A 13,257-nucleotide genomic window follows, 5' to 3' on the forward strand; every position below is an offset into this window, starting at 1 on the left:
ATATTCGTCTTTGGTGATCTCTCCCTGTTTCCACTTTTTATGTGCTCCCCTTTTGGCCCTTAGGCTGCCCTGGATTTCTCTGGTCAGCCAGGGAAGCCTCCTGCCCCTTTCCCTCTTTTACCCCGCACGGGGATCGTCTCGCTTTGTGCCCGAAGGATCATTTCCTTAAGGCACAGCCACCCTTCTTGGGCTCCCATCTCTTCAAAACTCCTACTCTGCAGTGCGTCCTTGACTAATCGCCTGAGTTCGTTGAAATCAGCTTTCCTAAAGTCTAGCACTTTCACCCCACTAGTTACCTTACCCACTCGACGTCTTATGGTGAATTCTGTTATTTGGTGATCACTGTCCCCCAGGTGACCACTTGTAATAAGGATTAGGAGTTATGTAACAGGGGGCCTGCCCACCCACCTGTTTCTGGGCTAACTGCCCACCTTCTCGCCTGCCATGCCTTGTTGGAATTCATTAGTTAATGATGTAATTAAGCGGGAGGCTGCCCATTTCCCACCCTGATGCCAAGGGGCACTATCTGTGGCTCCGTACCTCCCCTACACCACAGCCCAAGCCTTGTAGATGGTATTTGAAAATTCCTCTGTATGTCAGGGTCTAGGCCGCTGTGGGCCTACCCCTTTTTTCTCTCTAGCTAGACCTGTCAGTCAAAAAAACCAAAAACCCGCTAATCAGGGCTTGACTCCCAGGCTCTAGCTCTCAAAAAAAACCCTCACTCGGGACTTTCCAGGGCTGCAAGGGCAGGTCCTCTTTTGTTTTTATTTTTGTGTTTTCATATCAGCAAACAGCAGCAAAAGTTACAGGTTACTATTAAAGTCCACGTGATACCACATCGGACGAGAGGCCATGTCAATCCGTGGGGGTCTCTGGGAAAAGGAATCTGGGGGCAACAGGGATGTGCTGGGTTCCTGTCTGAAACCTCTGGGTTGTTCTTGCGAGCCATAGAGATATTTGCACACTTGGCACTGCTCGTGTTGTGTGGCACCACAGCTGAGTATTGTTGCCCAAGGGCTTGCCTGAGGTTGAGCTAACCAATTGGGTAGGCATGCCACAAAGTAGCCCTGCACCCTTCCCATGTGCCACTCTCATCCCTTTCCCCTCACCAGATCTGCTGCTCTGCTTTCTGCTCCCTGCCCCATCTCTCTCACACATTGCCTGTACTGGTTGTGGCATACATGGGCTAGACTGGCCAGCCCTAAACTCGTGTGGACAGAGGGGAGATCCATCAGGGAATGGTTTCAGTGGTGACCCCACCAATGCTGCTACGATGACCCCAGGGACGGACCACAGTCATGCAAGAGTTTCCCTGTTCCCTGCTCCGCTGAGAGTTATCTCAAGGGCTTGGCAGGCAACCTATAAAACCTGAAATGCAGAAGCCTGTGGGTGGGGGCTGAAATTTGCCTTTACTATGGGGACAGACGGACAGCAGCAAGGAGTCCTGCATGCTTTCTGCTGTATGTCGCCCCCTGCTCCAATAAACCAGTCTATGGATTGGAGGAAATTGCTTTAGCTCATCTTGTCCTTCTCCAGGTACAATAGCCAAGGCCTTGAACAACCATCCTGGGTGTAACAGGGACAAGGCAGGAAAAGCTGTGGCCACGAGGGCCCCACTGAGCCAAACTGGGTGCCAGAGAGGCTAGAAAGTGAATGCATCTGCTTCTAGGACAGTAAAGCCACAAAGCATTGGCCCTGATTTATTCAGCATCTAATTACACTTGATCACAGCTTAGTACATTTGCCATTTCACAGTGGAAGACAGAAGCGCCGGCAGGGAAGAAGGGCTGGGAGCAGACAGGACACAAACCGGGCCCCGGCTCCTCTGGAAATGCCCAGCAAGCAGAGTAGGAGCACCGGGCTCTCCCCAGCCTCCCGTCACCCGCTCTCCCAGCACAGCCCTTTTGTAGACAAGTCTCCTCCGCCGGAGCTAGATCAGGCCGTCACTGTCTCCCTCCCGTGCTGCAGCTCCCGGGCTCCTGGCTGCAGCCAGTTGGACTGTGGCAGCAGCAAGGTTGAAGGCCCCGGGCTGTGCCCCTGCAGAGCTTTGAGGCAAGCAGCCAGGGTCTGATCTGGCCCAGGAGCGGCTGTCCCCACCACCCCTGGCCTTCTGGTCTCCTTGTAGTGCAAGTCCCGTGTTGGCAAAGTGTATCCTAAGCTGGCCCTGGGGAAGAAGGAGCACCGCCACCCTTAAATCACTGAATTCTTGCCCCGTGATGCCTCTCCTGCCACCCTCCCAAATGTCCTTATTGGTTTGTCTCATCCTCTGCCCCCGCAGAGAACGCCCCTGAGTGTAAGAGGTGGCGGCCAGGGCCCCGCTGGCCCCGGCGCCGGTCACTTCCTGGCGATGGCGTAGTTCGCGGTGAACCAGTCGCAGGTTTCCTTCACCGCTGCAAGGGAAGGGAAGAGAAAGGTTGTCAGAGGGGCCGTGGCACCCAGCCCACAGCAAAGCCCTTGAGCCAGTGCTGCAGCAATACTAGGCGCTCTGCGCCGCACGGGGACCCGGAGCGGGGGCGTTAACTGCAGCCCTGCACAGCCGTGGGGCACGGGTGATCTCCAGGGACCGTGGCTGAGTGCTAGGGGATGGACACAAGGACACGGAGCAACTGCGGGGTCTCAGCGCCTGGCTCCTCCAAACCCACCTGCTGCCTCCCCTGGGCAGCGCCCTGCACACCCCATGGCACTGCTGCCCTACCTGGGTGTGCTGCCCGCTGCGGGGGCTGCATCAGGGCTGGGGTTCAGCCCCCATTAAAGAGAGAAAAGCTTCCCCAGAGCCTCCACGGGCAGAGGTGGGATCAGATACACCCACGACTGATGCTGGGGAGGAGCAGCACCGCAGAGCCTCCCTTTGCCCACTGCGGCCAGTCCTCACCTTGCCGGAAGGGCGTGAAGCGGAAGCCAGGCAGGTACCGCCTCAGCTTGCTGTTGCTGGCTGTTTTCTTGAACTGCCCGTCCGACTTCGTCTCGTCGAACTGGACGTGGCAGGGATTAAAGGCAAACACACAGGAGAGCGGGGCCCCAGTGCGAGGGCAAGGGACCAGCAGGACAGCGACGGGGCAAAGGCCTGCGTGTCCCATTGCAGGGGTGTCACGGCAGGTCAGGGCACGACTGGAGTTTGCAGCCAGTCGCTCCTGAAGACCGGCATCCTGGGCTGCATTAGTTGGCCTATTTGTTCCCTTCGGCCGTGGGCTTAGCCCACCAGTTCACGTAGCCTCCCTGCCTGGTGCTGGCTACTACTGAGGAAGGGGGCAACAGATTTGGGGGGGCTGCATCGGTAGGCGCGTTGCCGGCAGATGGAGGGCAGTGATTCTTCCCTCTGTTCAGCACTGGAGAGGCCACATCTGGAGTCCTGTGTCCAGCTGTGGGCCCCCCACTACAGAAAGGATGTGGACACATTGGAGAGAGTCCAGCGGAGGGCAACAAAAATAGTTTGGGGGCTGGAGGACATGACCTGTGAGGAAAGGCTGAGGGAAGTGGGCTGATTGAGTCTGGAGAAGAGAAGACCGAGGGGGATTGAATAGCAGCCTTCACCTCCCCGCAGGGGGGCTGCACAGAGGATGGAGCTGGGCTGGTCTCAGTGGGGGCAGATGGCAGAAGGAGCAATGGGCTCAAGCTGCAGCAAGGGGAGTTGAGGCTGAATATTAGAGAAATCTTCCTCACTAGAAAGGTAGTAAAGCACTGGAACAGGTTCCCCAGAGAGGTGGGGGAATCTCCATCATTGGAGGTGTTTAAGACCCAGGTAGACAAAGCCGTGCCTAGGATGATGTAGCTGGGGCTGGTCGTGCTTGGAGCAGGGGTTGGACTGGATGTGACCTCCTGGGGTCCCTTCATGCTCATTTTCTACGATGCTACGACAGCTGGGCTGTTAACCAGCTGCTGGGTCCCCATCTGCACAGGGCAGGGTGAGAGGCCATGGGGGAGCCCCTCGTCTCGGGGGGGGTGCGTGCAAGAGGCTAAGAAGAGCCCTCGCATCTCATGCCCGCAGCAGCCCGCAGTGGAGCATGGGGCTAAGACTGATGGAGAGAGGTCTCCAGGTCTGCACAGCAGGGGAGGAGAGCCCCAGCGTCTGCAGGACGTGCTGAGGGGTGTCTGGGACCGGAGCCCTAGGGGTTAGGCTCTCCTAGTCCTTTCCTTCCCCCGCTGGGGCCAGGCACGGAGCCACAAGGCCAACAGGCGCCGAGGCCTCCATGCTGCAGTTTGGATCCCGAGCCGCACAAAAGGATACGACCAGTCCCCCCGTGAAGTCCATGGCTTCCACGATGGCTTCAGCAGCTTCCCGGATGGAGACCTCGTCCTCTTCCCCCACTGGACAGACAGCGGCATGAGGCTCGTGCGGCTCTCCCACCCTTGCCCCATGCCCGGCGATCCCACGGCACCCCCACACGTGGTGGGCTGGAGCCCCCCTGGAGAGATGGGGGTGCAGGCTCCCACCCCACCACTGCGGCTTGAGTCAGCTTGGAGCGGTTGCTGCCAAGAGACCCCTTGGGCACCCCCTGCTACTGGCAGCAAGGGGGTGGGAAGAACCAGGGGAACGGCGAGCCAGGCGCCTTACCCGAGAGGATGATGGGATCCACCTCGTCGTATTCCCGGAGCACCCAGAGGAAGAGCCGGGCCAGGTCCTGCATGCACGAAGGGGCTGGGCTCAGGCTCTCAGCCCCCAAATGCCCCTGGCAGAGGGCAGAGGCCCGGCCAGGGTCCCTAGCCACTGGGTAGCTGCAAAGGGCTGGACGGCTCTTATCAGGGCACACCGACCCTTCCCCCTGGACCTGGGAGCTGGGGGGTCCCCTGGGTTGAGGACCTGCCTGCAGAGACCGGGGTTTCTGGCCTGCTCCGGGCACCAGCCCCCTCCACATCTCGCCGATCTCCCAAACGTGACACGTGGGGGTCCGAGATGTGTGTCAGGACCACCCCCACCCCAGCCAGGCCTGGCTCCACAAAGCATACACGTACCAGCGAGTAGATGAACTGTCTCCGGGGCTTCCCCGTGCCCCACACGCTGAGAGCGGTGCCCGTTTCTGCAGGATGGTCAAGAGAGCGGTGGTCAGCAAGTGCCTCCCCCACGCCCTCTGGTCTCAGTCCCGCAGAGGCACTGCCCACCCCAGCTAAAGGGATCCCCTGCCACCCCACGGGCCGACCACATCCAAGATCTACCCTAGTGCATTGCTAGAACACCCCCGTCCCGTACCCAGTGGTGCCATGCTGTTCTCCGACAGGCCGCTGTCCTCCCCCCAGAGGCAGCTGCATTTCTGCAGCGATGCACGGGGATTTGCACTGGCAGAAAAGCACCTTGCTAATGTATTTAGCATTAGAGGCTGTTCCAAGTCTGGGGCCTCTAATGCTAAATACATGCCAGTGCCGTCATTAGAGACCACCACGTGCAGGCTGACAGCTTTTCTCCTCCAGGAACCCACAGTGCCCCAAACCAGGAGCTTTGGAGGTCCACGCTCAGTGCTTCTCCACTGGTTCTCACTGCTGCAAACAGGGCAGCGTCCTCTGAAAGCATGGCCAGGCGTGCCCCGGGCTGCACCAGCAAAGCACAGGCTCTTTCGGCAGCAAGCACCCTTGGTATGCGGTTCCCAGGGGCGGCCGGGTGCTCGCTGGGCAAGCCAAGAGGATGGACCAAAGCCAGACCCGAAGGGGCCTGGAGCGCTGCACCTGCAGACGGGCTGCAATCGGGCAGCAGACATCAGCACAGTATCACCTTCGTGGTGCAACAGCGGCCTGGCCCAGACCGGGGTTTGCAGGGCATGCACCTTGCAGCCACGTGCTTCACAGGCTCTTTGGTACCTCCAGCCAGCGAAGGGGAGGGAGCAAACCTGTGCAGCCACAGAAACCGATCCAGCCCTGGGGTGGAACGAGGCAGCTGCCCAATGACCCACGACACTGCTGTCTGGGAGCTCAGGGCTGCTTCGCCGGAGCAAAGAGTTCCCCTGACTTGTTGCCCCTGCTCCAGCCCCGCCACTTACTCTTGGCCATGTAGACCTTGTGGATGAGGCCGGGCAGCACGTGGCCGTCCTCGATGTTGAAGTTGTCGTGAGGCCCGAAGACGTTGGTGGGGATGACGGCGGTGAACCGGCAGCCGTGCTGCTCAAAGTACCCCCTGGGGGAGAGAGCGGGGGGCAGGGGTCACCACCCCACGGGACGCACCACAGCCTGGGGCTGCTGCTGCATCCGTGCACTGGAGCTTGCCCGGCTCTTCCAGCCAGGCTCAGCGGAGCGGACTGGGGCCGGCCCGCCCCAGGGGCAGCTGCGGTCCCTGCAGGGCACAGCAAGGCCCTACCTGTTCTGCACGTCAATCATCCTCTTGGAGTAGGAGTAGCCAAAGTTGGAGGTGTGCGGGGGCCCGTTGTGGATCTGGGAAACACAGAGGAAGCAGTTGGGAAAGCATCGCCCGCCTGGCAGAAACGGGGCTGAGAGTGGAGCCCCAAGGGGACAGGAGCCCCCAGAGAGCCTGGATGCAAGAGCTAGGCGGGACAGGAGGAGTCATCCTGCCTGCAGCTCCTTGGCTCCAGGCATCAGACGGCCCAGCCAGGTGCTTGTCCAGTCTCCTCTTAAAGACCCGCAAGGTAGGGGAGAGACCACCGCCCTTGGAGCCCAGTCCAGATTTTGGCCACCCTGAGCATGATGTTCTTCCTGATGTCTAATCTAAATCTGCTCTCTGTCTTGTCTAGCCAGGTCTTCAACACCTCCAAGGATGGAGAGTCCACAACCTCTCTAGGTAACCCATTCCAGTGCTTTACTACCCTCCTAGTGAGAGTTTTTCCTAATATCCAACCTCAACTTCCCTTGCTGCAGCCTGAGCCCATTGCTCCTTGTCCTGCCATCTGCCCCCACTGAGACCAGTCCAGCTCCATCCTCTTTGCAGCCCCCCTGCAGGGAGGTGAAGGCTGCTATTCAATCCCCCTCGGTCTGCTCTTCTGCAGAATAAATCAGCCCAGTTCCCTCAGCCTCTCCTCACCAGTCCTGTCCCCCAGCCCCACAACCATTTTCATTGCCCTCCGCTGGACTCTCTCCAGTGTGTCCACACCCTTTCTGTAGTGGGGGGGACACAGCTGGACACAGGACTCCAGATGTGGCCTGACAGCCTGCTGTGAAAACCCAGGGTTCCCAGAAATGGCTCTCATCACCAGGCTGTCACTGCTCCCCAGGGAGGTCATGGACCCCACTGGAGCCCCAAGGCACAACTCTGTCCTTCCCACCGAGCCCAGGGGGGAGAGAATCATACAATCATAGAAAATTGGGGCTGGAAGGGACCATATCAAAAGCCTCACTAAAAATCAATCTATTCCACATCCACTGGCATAGACGGGTCGAGCTGAGGCGCTGAAGTGCCCTGTTGCAGCATCCGACCCGTACAGCTGGCGTCCTTACACCCAGCTCCCCCACGGCAATGGGGACGGTCCCTCTGCCAGTGTCCTCTGCTTGTCCGCAGCCTCACGGAGGGCAACAGGGGACGGTGAGCATGGAGCAAGTGGTGCCAGGAGGGCCTTACCATGGTCTCGTCGATGGGGTAGCTGGTCTTGTCGGGGAAGATGCAGGTGGAGAGGCAAGAAACCACTTTCTGGGCCCCGAGCTCGTACGCCGAGTGCAGCACGTTGTCGTTGATGTGGACGTTCCTCCTCTGGGAAGACAACTCCGGTCAGGGACCAGGAGAGAGGTGGTACCCAGATCCTGGGCACCCCTCCAGCCCACAGCCTCTGCACGCTGCAGACAGGCCCTGGGGTCAGAGAGGAGGGCCGGCTGCTGTGCTGCTTCCCTGCCAGCCTCAAAGCTGGATGGCTCCAGCCTGACCCTGGAGATTACCTGCAAGACTTTGGCCAGGACTTTGCTTGCTCTATGGCGGTGGAGCAGGGAGGTGGCCCTGGGCACAGGCATGCCAGCCAGACCTGCCGCACAGGATCCCAGGACTGGGACGGCTCTCGGGGGTATTCAGCTTGACTTCCTGCACTTAGGGGCTGGCCTACAGGCATACTGCAGTGGGGCTGGAAGGGACCTGTGGGGGGCCCAGAAGCCTGGGACATCCCCACAGCAGAGCGCGGGCATTGCTGCGCCTACATCATCCCTGCCCAGTGCCGTCCACCCTCTCCTTGACACCTCCACTGACAGAGAGCCCCCCTCCCTGGCGTCTATCCCGCTCCCTGCTCTGACAGCGAAGAAGCGTTTCCTGAGCTCCAACCAAACCCTACTCCATTGCAACTTCAAGCCATGGGTCCAGGTCCTGCTCTCCGCAGCAAGAGAGAAGAGGTGCTTTCCCTCTTCCTTATGGATTTGCAGACTGCTCTCATGTCCCCTCTTAAGTGCCCTTTCCGCCCGCTGAACGTGCCCAGCTCCTCCAGCTTCCCCCCGTGCGACTTGCTTGCCAAGCCCTTTATGTGTCCCCAGGTCCAGGCTCTCATGCCCAGGCTGTCACTGCCCCCCGGGAGCCCAGCTGCCCTCTCCCTCCTTTCAGACATGCCGAATGCACCCCGGGGCCCTGCTCCCCAAGGCACAGCCCGGGGCCTGGGCTACAAGCAGGCAGCTGCTGGCTCGCAGCCCCATGCAGGAGATGCACAGGCAGCAGGGAGAGCCGGGGAGCCTGGATGCTGCCCGGCCACGGGCTGAAGGACCACGCGTCCTGTGCCTAACCAGGAGCAAGTTGCCTTCAGTATGAATGTGCATGCCACAAAAACTACAGGTCCCAGAATGCAACGGTGCTTCCGGAGTCGAGTGGAGGAGCAATGCACGCTGGGACTTGTAGGCATCACAGGCTGCTGAACTAAGGGACAACAGGACAGCAGGTCATAGACCCCCCCAAAGCCGAGCTGTGCTGGTGAGGGGGTCAGACAGGTCCCTGCAGGGTGCCACAAGACGAGGGGTTAATGCCTCTATCCAGCCATTTAATAAACCAAAAGGACCTGGACTCTGTTACCAGCTCTGCCACCGATTCACTGTGGGACCCTGGGCAAGTCACTTCTCCATGCCTCAGTTTCCCTAGGGTGAAATCAGAGCTAACCTGGGGCTACGGAGGCGTAGTCCACTGACGCCTGCACAGTGCAGCGGGAAGGCTGGCCGTGTCCCTTACCCAGAAATCCAGGTTGTACTTGATGTTCTTGAAGAGGCCGCCCACCATGGCTGCCAGGTGGATGACGTGGGTGGGCCTGTGCTTCTCAAACAGGGCTTTAGTCTCTGCCGCGTTCCTACAGAGGGGGAGAAAAGACCACACAGCAGCTCTGAGCCATGTCCGAGGGAACTTGCAGGGCCCCTCACAAGGGCTGTCAACCAGGGAGGCGAGGTGACGTGGCCAAGGTCACGCAGGGAGGCTGTGGCAGGGCTGGGATTTGAACTCAAGTCTCCCAAGTCCTTAGCTAGTGCCCTAACCACCACGTGGGACCTGGTCCCTTGGCCACAGGTGTCTGGGAGGAGATGGGAGTGGGTCTGGCAGGTACCCGGTCACCTTCACTGAGCATTGACCTCACGGCTGGTTGGGGAACAAGGCTGCTGGCATCGGCCGGCCCTGGCCCTGCTCTGGGAATAACACCAGCAGCACAGGAGCCCGCTGTGTCTACCAGGCCTTAGCAGGCTGCACCTAAAAGCCTCCCAAGAGAAGCAGGAAATGCTGCGTCAGGGACCAGCCGTGCTGCCTGCCAGCTGGGCCCAGGTTTTATTTGCAGCTCCGCGCCCAAATCCGCCCTCCCCTCCCCCCTGGTGCTGTGCAAAGAGCACGGGACACGATGGCTGCAGAGCAAACTGCTCCCGGAGTTTCCTCCACGGGACGTTTGCTCTGCTGTAACGAACGGCACCCTGCTTCTTTTCAACAGCACAAGCTTTTATCCACCTGCTGGTGAACACAGGGGCCCGATCCAAGCGAGGGGTTGTGCTGTCAGGGAAACCGAGGCCCAGAGAGGTGACGGCCAGGTGACTTGCCAGGGCCGCCGGCAGAGTCAGTGTCAGAGGCGCTTGGCATTCACGTGCTCCTGGCTTTGGCTGCAGGCAGCACAACCCGGACCTGCTACCAGCGACGTGCGCCAACGTGAGCCCACAACGGGACCAGAGCAACCGCAGCACAGAAGAACGGGTTTTCTGCCTGACAAAGACCTCTTTGTTCTGCACAGCCATCACAAAGACACGGGCAAAGGTCCTGGAGACCCACTGCATGGACTAGCCCTGCATGGGGACTCTGGGGCTGTCTCTCCTGTTGATAGACCCAGGCTCTAGCAAGCACAGGCCGCCACAGGACCCCTGGGGTGCCCTGAGACCCTTCCAGGGGTGCTGCGGGGTGCCACGCACTGCAAGGTGCGCAAATACGACGCACGGGATAAACGCAGAGATTGCAAACAGGAATCTAGCATGTTAAAAGCATCCTGGTGCAGGCTGCCTGAGGTCCCTGCAACAGAAGAACTGCTCCAAGTGTTGTCTAAGAAACGAGTGCTAAGAGCCGGTCGAGGGGGGACGGCTGTCAGTCTAGGGGAGGCTGAACCCACTGCTCTGTGCAAAGACCAAGGGTGCCCAGACCCCCGAGCTCAGTGCTCTGCCTTTCCCTCCCGCAGAGGGGCTCAAGAACCAGAAGCTCCCTGCGCCCTTTCCCCCTGGCCCGACTTCACCTCGAACACAGCTCCCTGCGGATCAGCCCCAGCAGACCCCAAGAAGATCTGGACAGCCTCTCCAGCGGAGCTGAGGTTGATGCAGCGTGCTTTCCTCCCCTGGCCCTCGGGGCACGTGAGGAGCTGCACCCCAGGCAAAGCTGCCGCATGCAAGGTGGCTGCCGTGGGCTTCCCTACCCCAAGTGCCCAAGTGAATAAGGGACGAATGATATTCACTCAAGTCAGGCACAGAGACGCTCCAGCCTCTCGACCCGGGCATGCCGAGCCCTGCTACCCCAGTGCTGGGGCTGCTCTTCCCCCTGGCTCCACATCTGCCTCTGGACCTGGAGTAATGACCGTGCTTCTCGCCCCTGACCCACAGCACCGAAGTGCCCACGGAGATCTGCAGAAGCACCCTGCACCCTCCAGCTGGCAGGCCTGGGCTCTAGCAAGCAGGCAGGCAGGTTTGCACGGAGATTTGGGAGAGGGTGAGGATACGATACAGCTTCTCCTCCATGCACAGGTCTGTCGGGCTAGCGAGGGACCCTTCCCCTGCCAGGCCGCCCCAAACCAGGCAGCACCGGGATGTTTCTAACAGCACGACGAGAACTCGCTCACGTTAAGTCGGCGTCCTTGGAGGACACGAAGATCCACTGCTCATCCGGGCGGCCCTCCCCGTCCACTACGACCTTCTCGATGGCTCTCCCCACCAGCCCGGTGCCACCCGTCACCAGGATGCGCCTCGGCTTCGCTCCGGCCGGCTCCGTCATGGCTGCAGGACCTGCGGGGTGGGAGAGGAGAGGAGAGGAGAGGAGAGGAGTGAACCAAAGCTCTCCTAAGACTTACACTGGATCGGTGCTGGAAAACAGCCGGGCCGGGTGGAGACGATGGGGTACAAGTGAGCCTGTCAGGGTTAGCAAGCCTGGCTTTCCCCTTCCACACCAGGACTACTGCCTCATCTGTATACTCACAGAGGACAGGGAGCAGGGAAAATGGGCTCGTGGAAGGCCTCCTTGGAGGTTTTGAAGACCCAGGTAGACAAAGCCTCGTCTGGGATGATGTAGTTGGGGCTGGTCCTGCTTTGGGCAGGGGGCTGGACTAGATGTGACCTCCTGGGGTCCCTTCCACCCTCATTTTCTAGGATTTCTAAGACAAAAGGCAGCGTGGAGGGAACCCGGCTGGATTGTGACCAGCGACAGCAAGCGGTCAGATCAGACCGACCCATGCAACGAGTTGCTGGGTCTCAGCTGAGCCGTCCGCAGACCTCCCACGCAAGCGATCCACACAAGAAGCGGTGGAGACCGGCCCAGGTCAGAGGGACTCCGCAGAGAGGTCTTGGCCGTTCACATACATCGCATGAATGACCCACGTGCACGTCTACATGACACGCATGTGCAGAGGAAAAGAACGGGAGGCATCGCTTGCCCATCTCCTCCCAGCTCCTAAACCCCGAGGCAGCCGGGACCCACCACCTTCTTCAACCTCTCGAATGCAAATGCAAGCCTGCCACGCACAGGACCGAGAGCGGCACGGAGCCCGCCTGCACGGACGTCCCGGTCCGAGAACCACGGCCCGCTCCTCCCGGATGTGCAGCAAGTCTCATTCAGTGTTTTGTCACTCGCACTTCCTGTTACAAGCAGGATGACATCACTCGTCCCTGTTCATGCTATTGGCAGGCTGCAGCAGAAGAGGGGCTGAACAGAAAGGGGCAGGTCCTTCTGCAGGGTGGAGGGGGGGGGGACAGGAGGGAGAAAAGCAAGCTCAGGAGGTGACTCAAGCTACCCCAGAAGGTCCTTACAAACGTCATCACCAAGGAAGCACAAAAAATTTAGCTTTAAATAGCTAAAATTCAACATTTCAGAACAATTCTGCTTATAACACACCTGACTCACAGCAATGCACGCCGAGCTCTCTGCTAGCTCACTGCTGCAAATGCACCTATCCGCTTAGGACCACTCCTCCGGCCCCATTCGCTGCAGCGAAAGGCTGTGTCAGACTACGGGTGCTTGAAAAACCAGTTTCAATCGTCCAGCTGCCCCCGGGCCTCCAAATGAGCCTTGTTTTTATGCACTTCAAGCTTGCAAAGGGACGCACGAGGCACAAGCTTCTCAGGGGATTTGATAGCAGCCTTCACCTCCCTGCAGGGGGGCTGCAAAGAGGATGGAGCTGGGCTGGTCTCTGTGGGCGCAGATACAGGACAAGGAGCAATGGGCTCAAGCTGCAGCAAGAAAAGTTGAGGCTGGATAGCAGGAATAATTTTATCACTAGGAGGATAGTAAAACACTGGAACAGGCTCCCCAGAGAGGCGGTGGAGTCTCCATCCTTGGAGGTGTTTAAGACCCAGGTAGACAAAGCCGTGTCTGGGATGATGTAGTTGGGGCTGGTCCTGCTTGGAGCAGGGGTTGGACTAGATGTGACCCCTGAGGTCCCATCAACCCTCATTTCCCAGGACTGTAGGAGTCTACGCTGGCACTGGCATTTAACCCTTTTGCTGGAGTTGTTCAGGTCTCATACCGAGAGTGTGTGGGCAGAGCCTACCGTGTCACAATGCCCGATGCCGGGGAAGATGTTTTCCCAGAGTCTCCAAAAAGACACGTGTAATGGGAGGATGTTCTTGGATCTCCCCCTGCCCCCACCCTCCCCGTATCAAGGTAGGGGGAGAAAATGGGGAAACAAGTAGCTTCCACATGAAAGCTGC

General features: G+C 59.4%; 1 protein-coding gene across 5 annotated transcripts; it reads right to left on the reverse strand.

Moving 5' to 3' along the window:
* Positions 1-1,663: 1,663 nt before the first annotated feature.
* TSTA3 (tissue specific transplantation antigen P35B) lies at positions 1,664-12,195 on the reverse strand. Of its 5 annotated transcripts, none has more exons than XM_006031080.3 (11): positions 12,074-12,195; positions 11,178-11,340; positions 9,062-9,176; positions 7,493-7,621; positions 6,281-6,354; positions 5,967-6,100; positions 4,951-5,015; positions 4,553-4,619; positions 4,226-4,305; positions 2,873-2,972; positions 1,664-2,390 (listed from the first exon to the last, which is right to left on the reverse strand). In XM_006031080.3, exons 2-11 carry the CDS (start codon positions 11,327-11,329, stop codon positions 2,335-2,337), a joined length of 972 nt encoding a protein of 323 aa, XP_006031142.1. In that variant the 5' UTR covers positions 11,330-11,340; positions 12,074-12,195; the 3' UTR covers positions 1,664-2,334. The 5 variants fall into 5 exon arrangements, with proteins under 5 accessions (XP_006031142.1, XP_006031141.1, XP_014378871.1 ...); XM_006031079.3 differs by having other exon boundaries at positions 12,029-12,174; XM_014523385.2 differs by having other exon boundaries at positions 12,032-12,157.
* Positions 12,196-13,257: the final 1,062 nt, after the last annotated feature.

Source organism: Alligator sinensis, unplaced genomic scaffold (assembly GCF_000455745.1).
Source record: "Alligator sinensis unplaced genomic scaffold, ASM45574v1 scaffold1054_1, whole genome shotgun sequence".
NCBI lineage: Eukaryota > Metazoa > Chordata > Crocodylia > Alligatoridae > Alligator > Alligator sinensis.